The 17,463-nt window shown below is 44.7% G+C and overlaps 1 protein-coding gene across 7 annotated transcripts in view; it reads right to left on the reverse strand.

Annotated features, from left to right (window-relative positions):
- Window positions 1-17,463, reverse strand: part of AMPD2 (adenosine monophosphate deaminase 2) — a 353,387-nt gene that overhangs the window by 114,541 nt on the left and 221,383 nt on the right. For 4 of the 7 annotated variants that reach the window (XM_069238350.1, XM_069238352.1, XM_069238355.1 and 1 more), the window contains exons 2-4: window positions 11,163-11,299; window positions 9,915-10,045; window positions 8,228-8,296 (exon numbers count right to left, since the gene is read on the reverse strand). In XM_069238350.1, the coding sequence (XP_069094451.1) occupies window positions 8,228-8,296; window positions 9,915-10,045; window positions 11,163-11,299 (337 nt within the window). The remainder of the gene's footprint in view (window positions 1-8,227; window positions 8,297-9,914; window positions 10,046-11,162; window positions 11,300-17,463) is intronic. The other 3 variants (XM_069238351.1, XM_069238353.1, XM_069238356.1) reach the window with 1 other exon arrangement.

A 17,463-nucleotide genomic window follows, 5' to 3' on the forward strand; every position in this document is an offset into this window, starting at 1 on the left:
GGCAGCTGAAAGAAACCCATAAGCACCAAGACCTTTTTTAAGACAAAAGAAGACTCATCCCACACTCAACACTTGGAAGCTGGCCCTTTCTAAATGATGGCTCTGATCAAGAGCCAGTCTGACGACCAGAAGTCCATAGTTTGAACAATGTGCAACCCTCTGTCTTTGGAAGCAGGCCATGGTGTCTGGGCTGCTGTCCACCTTAGCAAACTTGCCTGATAGATGCTGGGTATTAAGGACTAGAGTTGGATGTTGTGCCCTTTTCCTTCAATCCATGTGATCAATGAAAAGGAGCTGGAGATCTGACAAGGACTGGGAATGAACATTTGAGGTCCTGCTTACTCTTGACCCAACAGTAAAGACAATGGGTTGAGTGAAATAAACAATTTCTAAAGTAAACACCATAGTATAAACCATCTCCTGGTGTTGGTCCAAACCTTATCCACAGGAATTTGGAGGAGGGAGTTCAGCAAATAAGGAATGCTTTGAAATACTTTCCACACTGGAGATGATTTGCCTCTCATCTTAAGGTCATAGGTAGAGAGCTCCAAATTCGAGAACCTAGATATAGGTCCTCTACAGTTTTACTCTTTACTTACACGTATGCAAGAATACTGCCTGGGGAAGGTCATACACTCCTTCCAGTATGATACGGCATGATATGGGCAAACTAGATGAATGAGGAGTAATGTAGGGATCTATGTGTGTGATACAGAACCTTGAATTTTAATCTGGATGTGACTGGTACGCAATGGAGTTATCCACCTGCAGAGGTGATGTAGGCACTTTTCCTAAGGTTTCAGGGCAGATGAATTGCTTAAATACGCATGTTTTGACACAGGTGCAGGTGGAATTGAGAGTCCCACATCTAAAATGGTGTGCAATTTAGGTGTAAATTGTTCAAACCTGCTGCATTGTCAGAAAAGATGGGTTTTGGGAGGTGGATCTATGCAAAAGCAGCCTTTGCTGCTGCCTTAATTTGAGGCAGGAGTTTGAGACCTGGCTAACAAATGACATATTGGGATGTTGGTGTTTAAAAAAGTAGGAGGAAGGCCCTTTTCCAATCACTCTGCACTGCACCTATGAGTAGCAACTGTGTTGTATTTCGATTACAGTGAAGACAACCACTGGCCAGAAGGTAATGTCCCAGTGCGACAACTGGCCTGGAAGTCCTGAGTTATAACGTGAGCTGCACAGAATCAGAGTCCCAGTAGCAAAGCAAACCTAGTATTTAGAGATCACATGGAATTTTAGTTATAGATAGATGTTAATAAGCAAGGAGGAGAGAGGCAGGCTCTGTGGAACCATGCCAGAGAGAGGAGAAGCTAGGCCAGAGAAAGAAGTTGAGCAGTCTGTCAGGCACCATAGTTATGTTGGACACGCCCAACTTGGTGCAATGAATGGGGGGTGATGAGAGTGTATAGATTGAAAGAGTCCACGTTGTCGTACCTATACTGAACTATTTCACCAAAGACTAAAAACCCCTCTCAGTCTGCTAACTTGCTTTATTTTGTTGTACAATAATGCTAACCCTGTTAGTTCCTGTTGTATCAGTTGCAAAGGAAGTAAAACCTCACCCACGCTAGTTTACATGCTTCATCACTCGGTGGCTATTTAGGATCGGACAATCCATGGCACTTGCTCTATGTGAAAAGCTAATTTTAACAGTGGTTCTGTCCATTTTATTGTGTGCATGTTTTTAGAAATCCTAATCTGTACGGCCAAACTGTCAGGATTGTGTTGTGGTGGATAGTGCAACTTTCTTTTTGCCCCCACACTCACAAGATTAAAATCAATTGTTGGAAGGCTTGCTAATGACCCCTACTATTGTGTACCCATTGGTCATCATGTCTCTGCCAGTGTAGCTGCCGGTTTTGCCTTAGGCATTCCTCAGGTAAAACAGCCCTATAATGATTCCTGGAAGACACATGATAGTCAGAAAAAAGGATACTATCACATGTCCTTTAACTTCTATTATAATTATTCCACCTGCCATAAATGTATAGTTTAAATGTTGACAGCACTGGTATATATCTCTATTAGTTCCAGTTGAGAAAGCCAAGACCACTAAAAACGGATGCTTTGAATGTTTCCTTTCCTTTACATACTACCGGCAGTCGTAGTTAGAAAATTAAAAATATTGTAGAGCGGCCTGTTCTTCTGCTTCTACTGTGAATGCCAGGCAGAGTCTTTGCTTCAAACAGGAACAGAGGACAGAGACTCTGCTTGGCATTCCGAGTACGAACATGCTTTCTGCTGAAACTTTCGCACAACAGTTCCTGTACGAAATTCAGTTTTTCAGTAAACAAGAGTTCACCTTTCTTGTATACTCTCTGCCACTACCGTTCTTCACTGCTCATGATTCTTCCACAACAGGTTCATGAATGGTGACCTTTTATGTCTAAATTTATTACCAGTAATTCCATTACTCTGGGTCCATACTTCCTTGTCCTGATCATTATATATGAGGGGCCATGTCGCCACAGTCCAGTAGATCAAGCCCAACTTCTTTCTACAATAAAAAATAAAAACATACTCCTAAAAGCAAAAGTAGCATGTATGCTTGCTACTTACTAGAGTGTGCCTATAATATACCAAGTTCCTAGACCCAACCCTACCGATATCCCTTCCCACTTAACCATTTAGAATAGATGAAGGAAGGGAAGGGAGGGTTGTTATGATCAGAACAAGGAAGTATGACTTAGAGTAATGGAACTACCAGTAAGTAATTTAGGCATTACATGTTCACCCCCTTCCTTGTTCCTTTCCATTACATATTTAGAATGCCCTAGTTATATCAAATAATTACAGTGGTAAGGAAAGCCAACATGAAAGTGAAGCACATATTCATGCAGGACTATAAGTGTAATTCTCTACTATTCATTTCATAGCAAAAAATACTTTTACACCACACATATCCTCCCTATGACTAACATTATCAATCCTATAGTATGTGATAGATATAGAGTGGTGTGTCTATGTAGCAGCCCTACAAATGTCTCTCAAGAAGCACCATGATACTCAGCAAAAGACACAGACATGCTTATAGTGGATCTCCCCGGGATACCAGCCGGAGGAGAAAACCCCTGATTTTGGGAAGTCAAACCAATTGTAGACCTCAATTACTTACTTAAATTCTGTAGAGAAGAACAGCCACCCTTGTGTGCTGAACCAACATTCACAAACAATGCTTTGTTGCCTGAATTGAGGCCCCCTATCGGTGTAAATGGATACTGCCCTTTTTACATCCAGCTTATTCAAATCTATTTCCTTCTAAGAGAAAGGATCTCAACAGAATTCGAAAAGTATAATCTTCTGCTCAAATTAGATCTAGATAAAATCTTCAGCACAATCTTAAAACAATGCTATTTGAGAAAATTATTAGATAAGGATGCTTACAAGAAAAAGATTCAAGTTCTGCTATTCCCATAGCTGATGTACTACCCACTAGAAAAATTGTCTTCATAGTCAAACATTTCAAATACACAGATTCTGAAGGTTTAAAAGCAGGCTTTTTTTAATGCTTCCAAAACCAAGAATACATCCCATGAGGGTGATGGAGCCTTAATCTCAGGTCAGATACTACCAAAGCCTTTAAGAAGTCTGAAAACAAGAGCTTCACATTCCTTGACCCAGTTCTCTTCAAAGGACGTAATAGCTGTCCACTGAAGTTTTAAAGTGGACAATTTAAGACTCATTCTAAAACCGTCCTGAGGAGAAACTGGAGCATGCACACATTTCCACAATACAAATGATCAAACTGTCTAGACTCATAACACTTTCTGAAGGATGACCAATGCAGAGAATATATTTTTAGTGTAAATTGTCTTCTAGGTGTCTGAATTGTCATAGGTAACTCATCTTGAAGACCTTGCATCATTAGCCCTACCCTTTCAACTTCCTAGCCGTTAACTGGAAGCGATAAAGGGGCAGTTGAGACAACTAAGGGTAACTCAGAGGTGCCAGGGGAAGTGGCACAGTCCACTGTTGACCCCCTTCATCTTCACAACTAGAAGATACCAGGAACAGCAAACCCATGCTGATGGAATCAGAACTACAGATGCTTTATCTGTCCTCACCCTGACAAGAAACATCAAGATCAGAGGGAATGTGGTAGGGCATACAACATTCGCTGAGGCAAAGGGCATGGAGCAGCGTCCATGTTCCAAGCACTGTTCTCCTTTACTCTTGATAAAAACTGAGGAAAAGAGCGTTCTGGTGAACTGCACCTAGGTCTAGAATTGGACAAACACCATATCCGACATAGTTCTGCAAATACTATAGGGTTTAAATGGTAATTCTGAAAAGAAAACATTCTGATCAGATGATCAGCTTTCTGATTCAGACTCCCCTGAATGTGAATGGCTGATACATATGCCTTTGTTGCCATATTTTCTGTTCTTATGAGAACTGTTTTGTTCCGCAGTTGGGAAGCAAAATAGGGAAGGGATCAGCAGATTACCTCTAACTCATTTCAATTGGATGAGCTTTTCTTCTTTGGGAAGGGTAGTTTTCCTTAAATAGTCCATCCAAGATCCCCATCCAATTTCGTTGGCATCCTATGTTGTTAGTGACCATTTTGGAGGAGTTGAAAGAAAACTTTTCAAATGATAAGCTGAATTCAAGTAATGTGTCAAGTCCTGTTTGACTGCTCTTGTCAGAATTAAACTTGACTCAAAACTGTTAAGAGCTGGAGACCATATTTGTATGAATCGGTTGACAAAAAGATTCAGATGAAACCTTGCCGAAGGAACTAAGAAGATGGATGCTGACATATCCCACTGGATCTACAACCATTCCCTGGCCGTTGCTGCCTTCTTCCTCAAAAGGTTGGATAGATTGTGGACCATATTCTGCTACCCTCTGTTTGGAAACTACATGCATTTGGAATCTTGTTCCACTGTCCTTTAGATCTTGTTAAGGAGTCAGCTGAGATTGTTCCCAGTTTATGAGGAAACTATGGGACTATAGGGCTTCTATGACTGTCCCTTTCCTATAGCCTGATCCTTTAATTATGCACGGACCATTTGATCATCTAAATAAGGATGTAACAGCGCCCCTTTTCTGGGCAAAATTGATACCAAAGGTGCCAGGACTTTTGTCAGTACTCTTGGTGCTGACTGCATTCCACGAGAAAAAACTTCAAATTGGAAATGTTGACACTGAACTGCAAACCTTGGATACTTCTGATGATGATGAAAAATTGGAATTAGGTGGTAGGCATCCTGGAAGTATACAGCTACCATGAACTCTTGTGTAAGAATCACAAGAATTCTTTGTAGAAAGGTGTGCATTTTTAAGTGTATAGTTTGTACGTATTGGTTGACTCCCTTTAAATCCAGCATTAGTCTGAAGGGACCTGATCACTTTTGTACTAGAAGGAGGATTGAGTAAAACCACTGACCACTTTCTGCCACAAGCACTGAGACAACTGCCACCTTCAGCAAAAATGTCAGAATACCCTTCTTCAGTGCAGCAGCATTTGCCTTGTTATTTGGCCTAAGAGTAAGGAAGGTTCCTGAGCTGTGAATAACATTCAGAAACTATTGATCTGTCTGATTCCCATTCTTGATGGAAATGCTGCAGGTGTCCTCCCACCGAAATGATCTCTTTCTGTGAAAACTCAGGACCTTTGCTTTTTTTGTCCTGGGTTGAAAGCTGCTGAAGCAGAACCTTTAATTTTTATCTTAGGTTGAAAATGTCTTTTAAGTGAAGACCTGTTGTTATATGATTTTTTTTTTATCATCATGATATCTTGAAGAGGAGGAGAAAATATTCCCTTGTAGGGTAAGGCATGCTTCCGTCTTTGTGGTCATTTTCTCTAATTGTTCTCCAAATCATTTTTTTCTCTTAAAAAACGATCTTCAAAAGAGTACTCTTCTCTGCTGAATCTGCTTTCCTGTCTCTCAACCAGGTGTCTTCTTGCCAGAACAGAGGCCCCTGTCGCCAGAGCAGGGGATTTTACTGAATCACTGGAAATGTCTACTAAAAACCTGACTTGTTGCTCAATGCTGACTAGAAGCTTAGAGCATCCCCCCTCCTGCACTGCTGAATCCAGATTCTCAAAATCGTTTACCCGAGATTGGGTCTTACCTGCGGCATAAGTACAAGGTTCAAATGCCATATTATCAGCCTCATACGCTCTCTTCATAGACGTTGAATTCTCTTACTCACCTGATTTTTAAGATTAGTCTTTTTGATTTACTGAGGTATGACTTACCAGTGTGCACAACATGTTATCAAAGTTTATAGAATGAGAAAGGCGATTTTCTGACTCCTTAAGCACATACAGCTTCCGTAGGAACCTTGGTATATTCACACGTACCGAATACCTCAACTCAAGTACAATTACCTTTTTTATTTCATTGTGAAGAGGCATAGCCAGGCTCGCCGGTCTTGGGCACTGAGGAAAGAAATCTTCCTCTTGCAACTGAGTGAGTTCTGTGCATCCCAGGTTGCGGCTGACATGTCTAGAGTCTGGCAAACTTCATCTATGTGAGTATATTTACCTGCCCTAGCACCAGCTGTGCCTGATTGTGAGGAGGAGGATGAAGAATCATCATTCATTGCCATCTTCTTCCTTCCGTGCCTATACTCCTTCAAACCAATGGCCACTGCTTCATGAATTAAAGTCTTTATCTCTGGAACACAAAGCTCCATCTCCTTGTGCTGTTTATATTCCTTAGAGTGCCCAGAATGGCTCCTGGACTCTCTTTTTCTTTCATTGCCTGAAGAATCCGAAGAGCAATGCTTTCTCCTTGATGCACTCTTGGAGACTAGATGCAGGAAAAAACTGACAAACTCTATGTAGTGCAGCCTTACCTAGAATGTAACCAATGCTAAACCACGTCAAAATATTCATCCAGCCACATGCACTTCCTTTTCTTTTTTATTTTAGAAAAAGTACAGGAGAGACTACAACAACCTTTGCTTCAATTTTCACCGTCCTTTCCCTTTTTCCTCTTTTTAAGTAGCGCAAAATAAGTTTGAGCCCCTGAATTCAGGAGCAGACTCATGTCCAATCCACAGATAGGAAGACTTGAACCATTAACTTTCCAACTGAGAATCTAAGGCCACCATGCCAACAGAGACTCCACACAACAGCAGGCCTGAGCTTGCAGCAAGTGCAACACTGTTTCTCTCAGGCAGGAGAAGCACTCGTGCTTCACTTATAAATGTGCCTTGCTACCATATTAACAGGCACAACGTCCTTCTCTGGCTCCACTTCCCCACCCACACGCCAAGCCAGGCCGAGCAACCTCGCAGGTCTGACCAGGTTAACACAGAGAACACTGCAAGGCAGCTTCTCGTTCTTAATTAAGAAGTCTACCTGCTCACTTTTGATAATCTAAAGCATTTGTTTTTCATGTGCCTTTTTTATGTGCAGGTGGCCCCTTGTCTACGAATAGGTCCGCCGCCTGTGTACTACTGTCCACCACAACCCAAGCCCCACAGAGGTCATGTGACTCCAATCCACACAAGAGAATGCTACAGCCCGTGCCCTGCACTCAGCTGCCTTGCCTCTGGAGAACAAATAGAGCTCTGTAGTAAGAAGTAAGCACACATGCTACTACTGATGGGAGGAGTATGTATGTTTATCTATATTGCAGGAGGAAGTTGGGCTTGTTATAGCGGTCTATAGAGGCATGGCACCTCATATGTAGTCCTATTTGTCTTGATAATGACCTTGTCTCATAATCGACTTAGGTTTTGAAGGGTCAACATAATAGATCCCTGCAGAGTGGCCTCTTGGCTCTAGTCCTTTGGCAAGTAGATAGATGCTAAAAAGGCCAGGGGCGAAACGTAGGCCCCTGCAGCACAGGGGAGGACACAACATCCTACAGAGACCCAACCCCTAATTCAATAAAAGGCTTGTGAAATTCTGTGAAATACAGAAAGTTCTGGGGCCCCGCCCTACATTCTGCAGGGAGGCTCTGATTATATTGCATTACGGCACTGAAGAGGGCAGATCCCTCAAGAAAGTCAGAGAACATAGGCTCGTGTGGTACAGCGAGGGAAAGAAAGAGGGAGCGGTGAGAGAAAATTGAGTGTGTCAAAAGATCCGAGGGAAGGGGGAAAGGGATACACAGAGGAAATGGAGACAGAGAAGGAAATGTGAGTAAGAGGTGTCAGAAAGAGAAGTAAAGAGCACAAAAGATGGCTAGAGGGAGACTTGGAGTAGGAGGAGGAAAAACCCAGTGAGGGAAAGCAATTGCGAAGCACTCACCCTAAATCTGTAGCACTGTCAATTTTCATGAAGTCGTGTTTGGCTCGGACCAATATCTCGGGTTCCTGTCTGCAGAGGGTGAGGAGGGAGCACGCGAAGGGACAAGAGAGTGAGGGGGGACATAAGTAACAGGTAAAGGGGGAAGTTAAGTGAAAGTAGTAGAGAGCCAGGTAAAAGATAAGAGAGATGAGACAGCAGAGTAGAAAGGTATGGTGCATAGGAAATGGTACAAGGAGGAGGGGTGTAAGTCAGGGAGGAAGGGTAAAGGGCAGAAGGAGGAGATAAGGGAGGGTACAAGGCAGGGAGGTGGTGCACAAACATTGAGGAGCGGCACAGGGCATGGAGGGGGGCAGGAAAGCGGCAGGAGACGGGGGATGTGGTAGACAGTATGTGAACGGGGTACATGAAGTAGGGTTACACAGAATGTAGTAGGGCAGAGCACAATTTAAAGGGATGGAGAGTAGCGGGTAGAGTAGAAGACACACATATAGCAGTGAAAATACAATCAGATGCAAGCGGGTAAACATGGGGAGTGCGCACGAGTGGAGGCCACACGGTGAGATGGGGAGAACACAGAGAGACAAGAAGTCAAAAAACACAGTTAATATGCACAGCTAGGGTGATTATCCAGCAGACGCTATGATATAATGCAGAACTACAAGTAACAGAATGCAACGGAACACCAGGACCTGGCCCAGGACAGCGTGTGCCTCTTTAAAGCTCAACATGTGATAAGAAAGGAGCACAGGCAAGTGTTGGAACAGCAAACACATATGGGAAAATATTTAAAAAGAGAGTAGAAGAGATATAGCTGCCTGTAATGGTCAGACCTCAACTGACCACTTCTGTATCTTATACGCAGTCTCAGAAATACCGCTGAAAAACCCACACATGGCAAACACATATCCGGATTAAAAATGCAGTTCATGGAGGAAGTGTGTCAACATTAGTTAATTCCGTTACCTGCATAACAACCTGGTTACAAAATGGAACTAATGGGAGAGCTCCAACAGATCAGCCCGCAGGAGCGCGAGGGCGCCGCACAGCGGCCAGCGGGCCCCGCACACAGAGACGCCAGCCGATCCTTAGGGACCCTATACAGACCTCACATAGGTGCTGAGCAGGGACCCCTACCGCTGCTGCTTGGGAACATGAAAACCCCGTCCCTCGCAACCTGCAGGCTAAGACAACATTTTGGCTGGTGGGTAAGGCCCTCGGGCAGCTCTGGAAAGCCCTCACACAGTGTAGGTTTCCAAAGCCCTTCCACAACGCAGCTCCCTCGGTAGAACCACTGCACAGCAGCCGACCAGAGCCCTCACAGAGCAGCTCTGAACGGTGCTGGGCTTGAATTTCGAGCAGTCTGACACTGCAAGAAGGGCCAGCTTGGACCGCCAAGCGTGTGGACTTTTTTTTATTTGTAGCGTCACAGCGTACAGGACGAGAAATGGCCCAGGTACTGGCCCTTTCTCTCTGGCCCATCTGGTAATGACAGACTGCACAACATTCCTCCACGGAGCACTTAAGACAACACAGACCCAAAGGGCCCTCAAACTGCTGATCCGAAGCAACACTTAACACACTCCACAGTGCCCTGGGTGAGAGAGCAGCTTCCCAGCCGGCGCTGCAGGTGTGACTGGGGTGTAGGATAAGGGAAACTCTTGAAGGGCTCTGGTTATAAAGATCTCACTTGATGTCCTGGCTGATCTGCCGCTCCAGGCGCTGGCGCCTCTCCTCCAGCTTCTCAATGGGACTCTCCTCTGGGAACTCGTAGGGCGCGCTGCGCATCTCGCTGTCCACCAAGGAGCGGGAGTAGAGCTCCTGAGGAAAGAGACACACTCCTGTCAGTCAGGGCCGCGCGATAGCGAACTTAAGAGGGCCAGGGCCCACGAGGAAAGAGCTGTAGACTATAATGGGGGGTTGAGGTGAGATCTCTCCAGGCGGCTAGAGTGCTGGTGAGAAACCACTCCAGAGGGCCAGAGCTAAGGGCGAGACAACTTCAGGCAACCATGGACCTATGGTGAGAGAGCTTTAGAGGGCCAGGGTGCAGGGAGAGAGCTATTGACGGTCAGGGGCCCTGTGGTGACACAGCTCCCGACCACCAGGGGGCTGGGGTAAAAAAGTTCCACACTGTCAGGGCCCCAGAGTGAGCACGCATCAGGTGTCCAAGGGCTGCGGGTGAGAAGGTGGCTAAGGGCTTAGGGTGAGATAGCTGTAGCTGGCCAGGGGGCATGGGTGAGTGAGCATCAGATGGCCAAGGTCACAGGGTAAGAGAGATGCAGATGAGAGAGTTTCAGATGGTCAGATGCCTAAGGTGAGAGAGTTAACAATGATCATTGGCCTGGCAATGAAAGAGATTCTGAATGAGGTGATCGGGCATGGGTCTTGAGCACACGACCTTGATCTAGATGAGGTGCAATTTTAGACAGGGCTAGTGGACGTCAGGTGCATTCTCCTGGTTGTCTGGTGCACATGTGATGCAGGTGTGGTATAGCCCTGATGCAGATCAGGCAACTTTTATTACAGGGCTGGTAAACGTTTCATGCAGACAGGTTGCAGATCAGTTGAGGTGGTTTTCTGGCGCAGGTGTGGTGTAGCTCTGATGCAGATCAGGTGCAGTTTATTACAGGGCTGGTTATGGTTTGATACAGCCCTGGTGCAAGTTGTGTGCAGTGAGGTGGTGGTCTGGTGCAGATGTGATGCAAGAAAGGTGTTGCTTTGGTGTAGATCAGGTGCACACCCTGGTGCAGATAACAATCAAGTGCAGTTTTTTGCATGGCTGGCCAGGTGGTGGTCTAGGGTCAATGTGATATAGGTTTGATGTAGTGAAGGAGTAGCCCTGGTGAAAATCATATGCCTTTCTTGCAGCTGTAGTGGGGGTGGTCTTGTGCAGCTTTAGTGAAGTTTATTTGCTGGTCTGCTCCTGTTGTCTAATTACCTCAGCAATCTCCTTGTATTTCCCATCCATTGAGGTTCTTAGGTCCACAGGGAAAAGTTTCAGAGAATGCGGAGTTCCCTGGAAGGACTTGGCGGTCTGGAGCAGATGGGAGCTCGGGCCTGAGACACCATGGAGTTCTGTCAGAGATAAAAAGAGAGATCAGGTGAGTGGATGGGAGAGGGATAACCTGTGAGTGAGCGAAGCAAGTTAATAGGGAAAGCCACATCAAGCATCTGGCTTAGCATCTGGAGCCAGAAACAATTATTTGGCATGTAATGATGCAAGAAATGTCATGAAAAAATATGATTAAAGCAATTCACAATTCAAAAAAGTGTATTCCTGTGACACTTGCAATCATTTCACCGTATCACATTTTATTTATATTACTGCATTGAGTGGAATATATTAGAAGTGATGGTTCTAAGCTTTAACATAGAAACATTTAGGAACTGCCCTTCTCCCTACCCTGACAACGAAGTCATTAGTGATCCATGAGACAAGTCCAATGTCCTGTTACCCATATACGTGCCCTAGATTAATATAGCTGGAACAACATTACAGTCTGTTAAACCATATACAAGAGAGGTTTTTCTGAAGGCACAAGCTGTACTGAATTATTTCAAGGTGCTCTCAAATGTGATGATCAAAAGAGGGAAGATAATCAGAAGTAAAGTATTACCTTAGGGTCACACAATTAGTCAAGCGGGAAAGCAAGGATTGAAGTCATTTTCCTGATTACAATTCGTGCAAATCAGACAGTGGATAGGCATATACTAAGCCTTCTTAACAGTAAAGGACAGGGCTTTGTATTTCATTCTTTGAGGAGTAAGTTTGTAAATATATGTAACATCACACTCCAAATCAAGCTGACACAAGAAGTGGGGATGCAAGGCATTTTATTTTTAGGTTAAGCCTACCAGACAGCACAGGCTGTCGTGTTGCAAAAGACATATTGTGGACTTACTAAAGCATACAGGAGCTTTCAGCCCGTCTATTACTTACCATTGGTTGGCTTCACGTTTCTTATTTGCTTTCTTTCTATTGGAAGACTTTGCTTGTTTTAGTTTTACCACCTTGTGTTCACCCTCCCCTGGAGCAAGCATACTTATTTACCATCTCTTCGACTGGCTAACTTTTATGCTTCCTCTGCTTGCTTTTATGGAACTATTTTTTTTCTTTTTGTTTAAGCTCTCCAAAGGAGTACAGGTTTCCAGCTGTTGCCCTTCTGCATTTTTCTTTCCCACCACAGATTGCATTGTCTCACCCATGTGCTTCTCTCATCCCAACCACATTCAGGTTGTTCCCTGTTGCCCATGTGCTTCTGGACCTCCGGCCCTCTCTTTTGCCCGTGCTCTCTCCCTCATGTTGCTTAACCCACCGCTAAACAAGCGAGATCGTGCTGCAAAAAAAGAGAAAAAGTAGTCCACAAACCGGAAGGAAAACAGCGAGCCTCATATGTTTTCAGTACTTGGTCGCTGCGCTCGAGGAGGGCTAACCACTGGAAAAGGCGTGACGTATACATGCGTTCCACTAATGAAAGAAAGCAGATTTTAAAAGGCAAATCCACAAACCAATGAAAGACACTGACGTGACATGGACGGGTCTCTGAGCCCTTTTCTAACAACTACAGCATCTCGCAAGCGATACGCATGTGCAAGCGCATGCTACGCAGGCTCAACCCTAAAAAGGAAAACTCAGAGTGAGTGTTCTTTATTTGTGTCTAATTACAGCGAGGATCCTGGATACAAAGCATATTTAGAAACACCATCTAGCAGCGAGGCTAGTGCTTTTAGTTAATGGCCTAAACGATGGCAGCAGCAGGTTACATCTTACAGGGTCAGCAGACCTATGTGTCTGCAAGGCTGCCCATTTGTTGCAGCCACAGAGAGATGTCCACGTCTGTCTGAGCCATGATTAGTATCTCTGTCTTGCTGGTATGGAGCTTCAGCAGACTGTTTCTCATCCAGTTTAGTATCGCCACACATCGAGCACATGGAGAGGCTGCTAAAGCTCAGACAGAGGTCTGTCTAAGAAAAGGATCTGTGTGTGTCCTCTGCATCTGAGTCTTAGTCAACTCTGAAAGATTTGATAATGGTGGACAGAGGCTCCACGTCTACCTTGAATAGTATGAGACATGTGCCACCCTTGTAGTACCCCACAGATGACTGGTAAAGGCTGATATGGTCAGAACATTAAAGATTCCTCTTTTCCCTTCTACAAACGATGCGAACAAGGAGAAGGCAACACACACTAGGTCTTCTAGTTCTGCCGCACAGTGGCATGTAATAAGATGATCCACCGTGTCAAAAGTGATCCTAGGTCTAAGGGAATGACGCTAACGGGATGCTCTTCGTCCAGATACATTCTGAGTTCATCCAGTAAAGACACTGGGGCAGTCTCAGTCAGTCCTCTTCCCAGGCCGACCTACAGCTTGTGCGTGATTGAGAAGTTCAAATCACTTTAGAAGACTGAAGGGAGAAAGGGTTAGATACTTCCCTCCTGTTTTGAAGATGGCCAGGAGCAGTAAGATAGGTATGTAGTTGGTTCAGCCTTAAGATCTAATGTGGACTTTTTTAAGAGAGGCTTTCTCACTCTTGCTTTCCAACTCGGGCACTAAGACGGAGACAAAAGAGACTTTTAATAGGGACGTGATTGCATGTATGTACAGGAAACAGCGTGTGGGCGCAGGGCAGAAATTATCTAGGGACCCGGATTTAACAGACATGAATGGCACTTCTTCCTCTTAGGTCCAGACGGACCCTGCAGATTGCTTCTGGATGATATAGCCCCACCCTTATACCTTTGTAGATCTGTAGAAATTGGAGACAGAAAGAGGAAGCTTTGGAAGGAAATGCCTTGACGCTGTATTCCAACTACCACATTCCTTGTCGTATTTTGCGAATAACAATAGTCATTACTGTTCTGGGATTTACGCCTCCTCCCCCGCATCCAATTTCCTGAGTTAGCTTAAACGCTTGCTATGATTTCCTTCACCCTATCTCAGAAAAAAATCTTCTGAGAATAATTGGAGCTAGAAAGCTGCTGATCGTGGAGGCTGATTTTACTCTACCATCTTGCTTCAGACCATCTAAGGTTTCTTTTCATTCCCTGCCAGTTATAGTCTCCCTCACAACCCGTCTCTCTTTTCCTCAGAGTCCCATCTTCTGCTGGAATTTCACCCCTTTTCTCTGTGTGTCTTCCCCTCTGACCTACTCACTAGAAGTCCCTCTTAAAGAGAGCTCCACATTGTCTTGCTATTCGGATCTTAACCCTATCCCATATTTGTCATTATTCCCTTTCTCTCTACCTCACTCACTCACACAGGAGGTCTCTCTCGCATGCTTGTTCAGAAGATGTCTGTCCCACTCACTTGCTCACATACACAGTGTCCCTCTATCTGACTCACTGTTAGAATGTTGCTCTCTCTCTCCTGCGCTCACTCACAGGATGTCCCTCTCTCTCTCTCTCACTGATGTGATCACTCTCTCACTTACAGTATGTCTCTTTCTTATTGACACTATGCCTCTTCGTTGTGCACATAACAGTACCTCACTAACTTTTACAGACTCAACAACGCACACACAGAAATAAAGTTTTCTTCAATAGCCTTTTCTGGTTAGGTTAATTTTTTGGCTGTATCTAAATGTCACAGTACTTGCGCCAAGATGCCCTTGGCTGTACATGCACTGACTAATACTTTTATTCTTTCACTCATTTCATTCGATAGGGCCTACTCTGGTCTCCTGGGAATGAACATCACCAATTACCCTAGAGACCAAGGGGTGTCCTCTAAAATCAAGGAAACGAAGAATATTGTTACAAGACAGCTGTCTAAAAATCTTTAAACACATTTATAGGTAAGAGACTTGGAGGAGAGACAGAGCTTGCACTTCTGGACATTCAAGAACAAATGTTGAAGCCAATGATAGATCTGCTTCTCTTGAGGTGCTCCTGAACTCGTCTGCCACCTTCAACACGATCTATCATATAACGCTGCTTGTTTGTTCATTGTAGCTGAAGTGACTAACTACTCTACTAAGTGAGTGATTTAAAGATTTCTTACCAAATGAGTTACCCTCTCAAACGCTACGGTCAGCTGACACCCCAATCCATGCATTGCACAGCAGGTCTCTCAGCTGCCACTAGTACATTGTAACATGCACATGCAACCTTGCATAATGTTCTGGAAAAGATAGGTAACACACTTATGCAGATACAGAACTGTTTTTTCACATGTCTGGCAAATGTTGCTTACATTTAGGTTTTCAAAAGGTTAATCAAGTTACCCAGATGTGAATGCAACATAAACGGCTTGCACTGAATCAATGTAAAAAACAGAGCTGACAATCATCTGATCTAGTAACCAGGTAACTAAATTGGGCAGAGTATATCGCTGAAGAGATTGGGGATTTTAACCTCAAAAACGGGTAAAAAACTTGGTCTTGTATTCAAGCTCAAGTGATAGTGAAACAAAAGGGCAGTTATATCACTAAAAAGCGGACCTCCTGTATTTGTGTCCTAGATAAGGCACACCACTGTGTAGCTGTGCAAGCAAGAAGAGAAACTACCAGAGCAATCATCGAGCTATAGTCATTGACTATAGTGGCCCGCTGTTTGCAGATGTTCCAGTTAAGATGCCTTACTGTCTACGGGTGGTGCAGATTCATGCACCCCTTACAGTCACAGGTATTTCCAAGTCTGATCATGTTTCCTTGATCCTATTTTCCCTTCAATAGCTGCCAGTCAAGAATTGGCAACATGAGACAAGCCTGTGCTGTCCAAAACGAATAAATAATATCGCAACAACCACCACGCTCCACATGATTACAGCAGTGCTGCACATAAACCACTTTGGGCCTGATTTAGATGTCGGTGAATGGAATGTTCTGTCTTAAAGTTGACAGATATCCCATCTGCTGTATTATGATCTCCACAGGATATAATGGGATCGTAATATGACGGACGGTATATCGGTCACATTTTGTGACAGAGTATTCACTTCGCAGTAGCCACTAAGAATCAACACACACAAACTTTCAAGAAAACCTTAGATAGGACACCTTGCTCCTTGAATGCATTAAAGAAACCATTATCGGAGATGAAACCTGTCTTTGTACATTGGGAGCAGGACACAGAAGGTAACCATGAGCGTCACTACATAAACTGAAGGGTCCCCCAGGAGTCTGGGCTCACCTCTGTTAGTCAATGCAAGCGGAAGACTTCATGGGGGAACATCCGGAGAGGTGAAAGGCAGTGTCACTATTCTTCCTGTCACACCAAGATGTACGTCCCACTCCACAGCTGACCTGAAACAGCCTCTGCTGTGACTACCTAAGATTTGTCAGTGCTTTTAATGAGCAGGTACAAACCGGTACTCAGTAGCTGCATTTCGTTAATTTGAAAGGGAGTGTACCTGCACTCTTCAGGACTGCTGTAATACATTTAACAGGAAAGTACCAGCACTTCTCAGGAGCAAACAGGTACTGTAAACAGAGAGTACCTGCACTTCTATATTTCCATTTAAGGCACTGTATAAAGCTCAGCTCCAAAAGGTCTAACAGGTAATGAGGCGTACTGAGAGAAGCTCCACACTGGGGCGGGCTGAGAGCAAGCTGCTGTTACCCAAAGCCGCCTGACCCTTCTCAGAGATGCAGGTGTGACACTTGTCTGTACTGATGGCCCGCTAGGGGGTTTCCTCATTGTCCCCTGATGTGGAAACCTTGCTCTGCATAACTGTGCAGGTACCTCTCACCTGCATGTACTCAGGATGCGCAGGGCCAGACTAGCCGCCCTGCCACTCTGGCTGCTCCTTGGCTCAGGGGCTGCTTCCGGAGCTGGAGGGGCTGCCATGGGTTGGTCAATGCACCACTCTAGTCACGGACCCCTGCGGCGCGAGTGCTTTTGGTCTCAAGCCGGGCCTGACCTCCCTGCAGAGCTTCTCTTGTGGGAGACAGGGAGGGCCCAGCTAGGGCAGAGAGGGGCAGTTTGGCTGCCGAGGCCAGTTGGTCGCTTTTACCACATAATTCCATTTTACATGCGCGCCTGGGGTTACCTGTGACCTGTTTAAGATTCAAGGTGCTTGAAATTATGTGGGTCCTTTGTTTAAATATAAACAGGTCCAGAGGTTGTATTTGCATGTGGTGGAAAGATGTTTACACATGCCGCCACTCATATGTTTTTTGCAGTTTTAAATAGCCCGAAAGGACTGGAGCGCTTTCATTAAACACTAGTTGAATTCACTTTTTAGGCACAGGTACATCAAGCGATTTGCCCAGGATCACAGGATGTTTTGATGACGCTG

This window comes from Pleurodeles waltl, chromosome 6 (genome assembly GCF_031143425.1).
Source record: "Pleurodeles waltl isolate 20211129_DDA chromosome 6, aPleWal1.hap1.20221129, whole genome shotgun sequence".
Taxonomy (NCBI): domain Eukaryota; kingdom Metazoa; phylum Chordata; class Amphibia; order Caudata; family Salamandridae; genus Pleurodeles; species Pleurodeles waltl.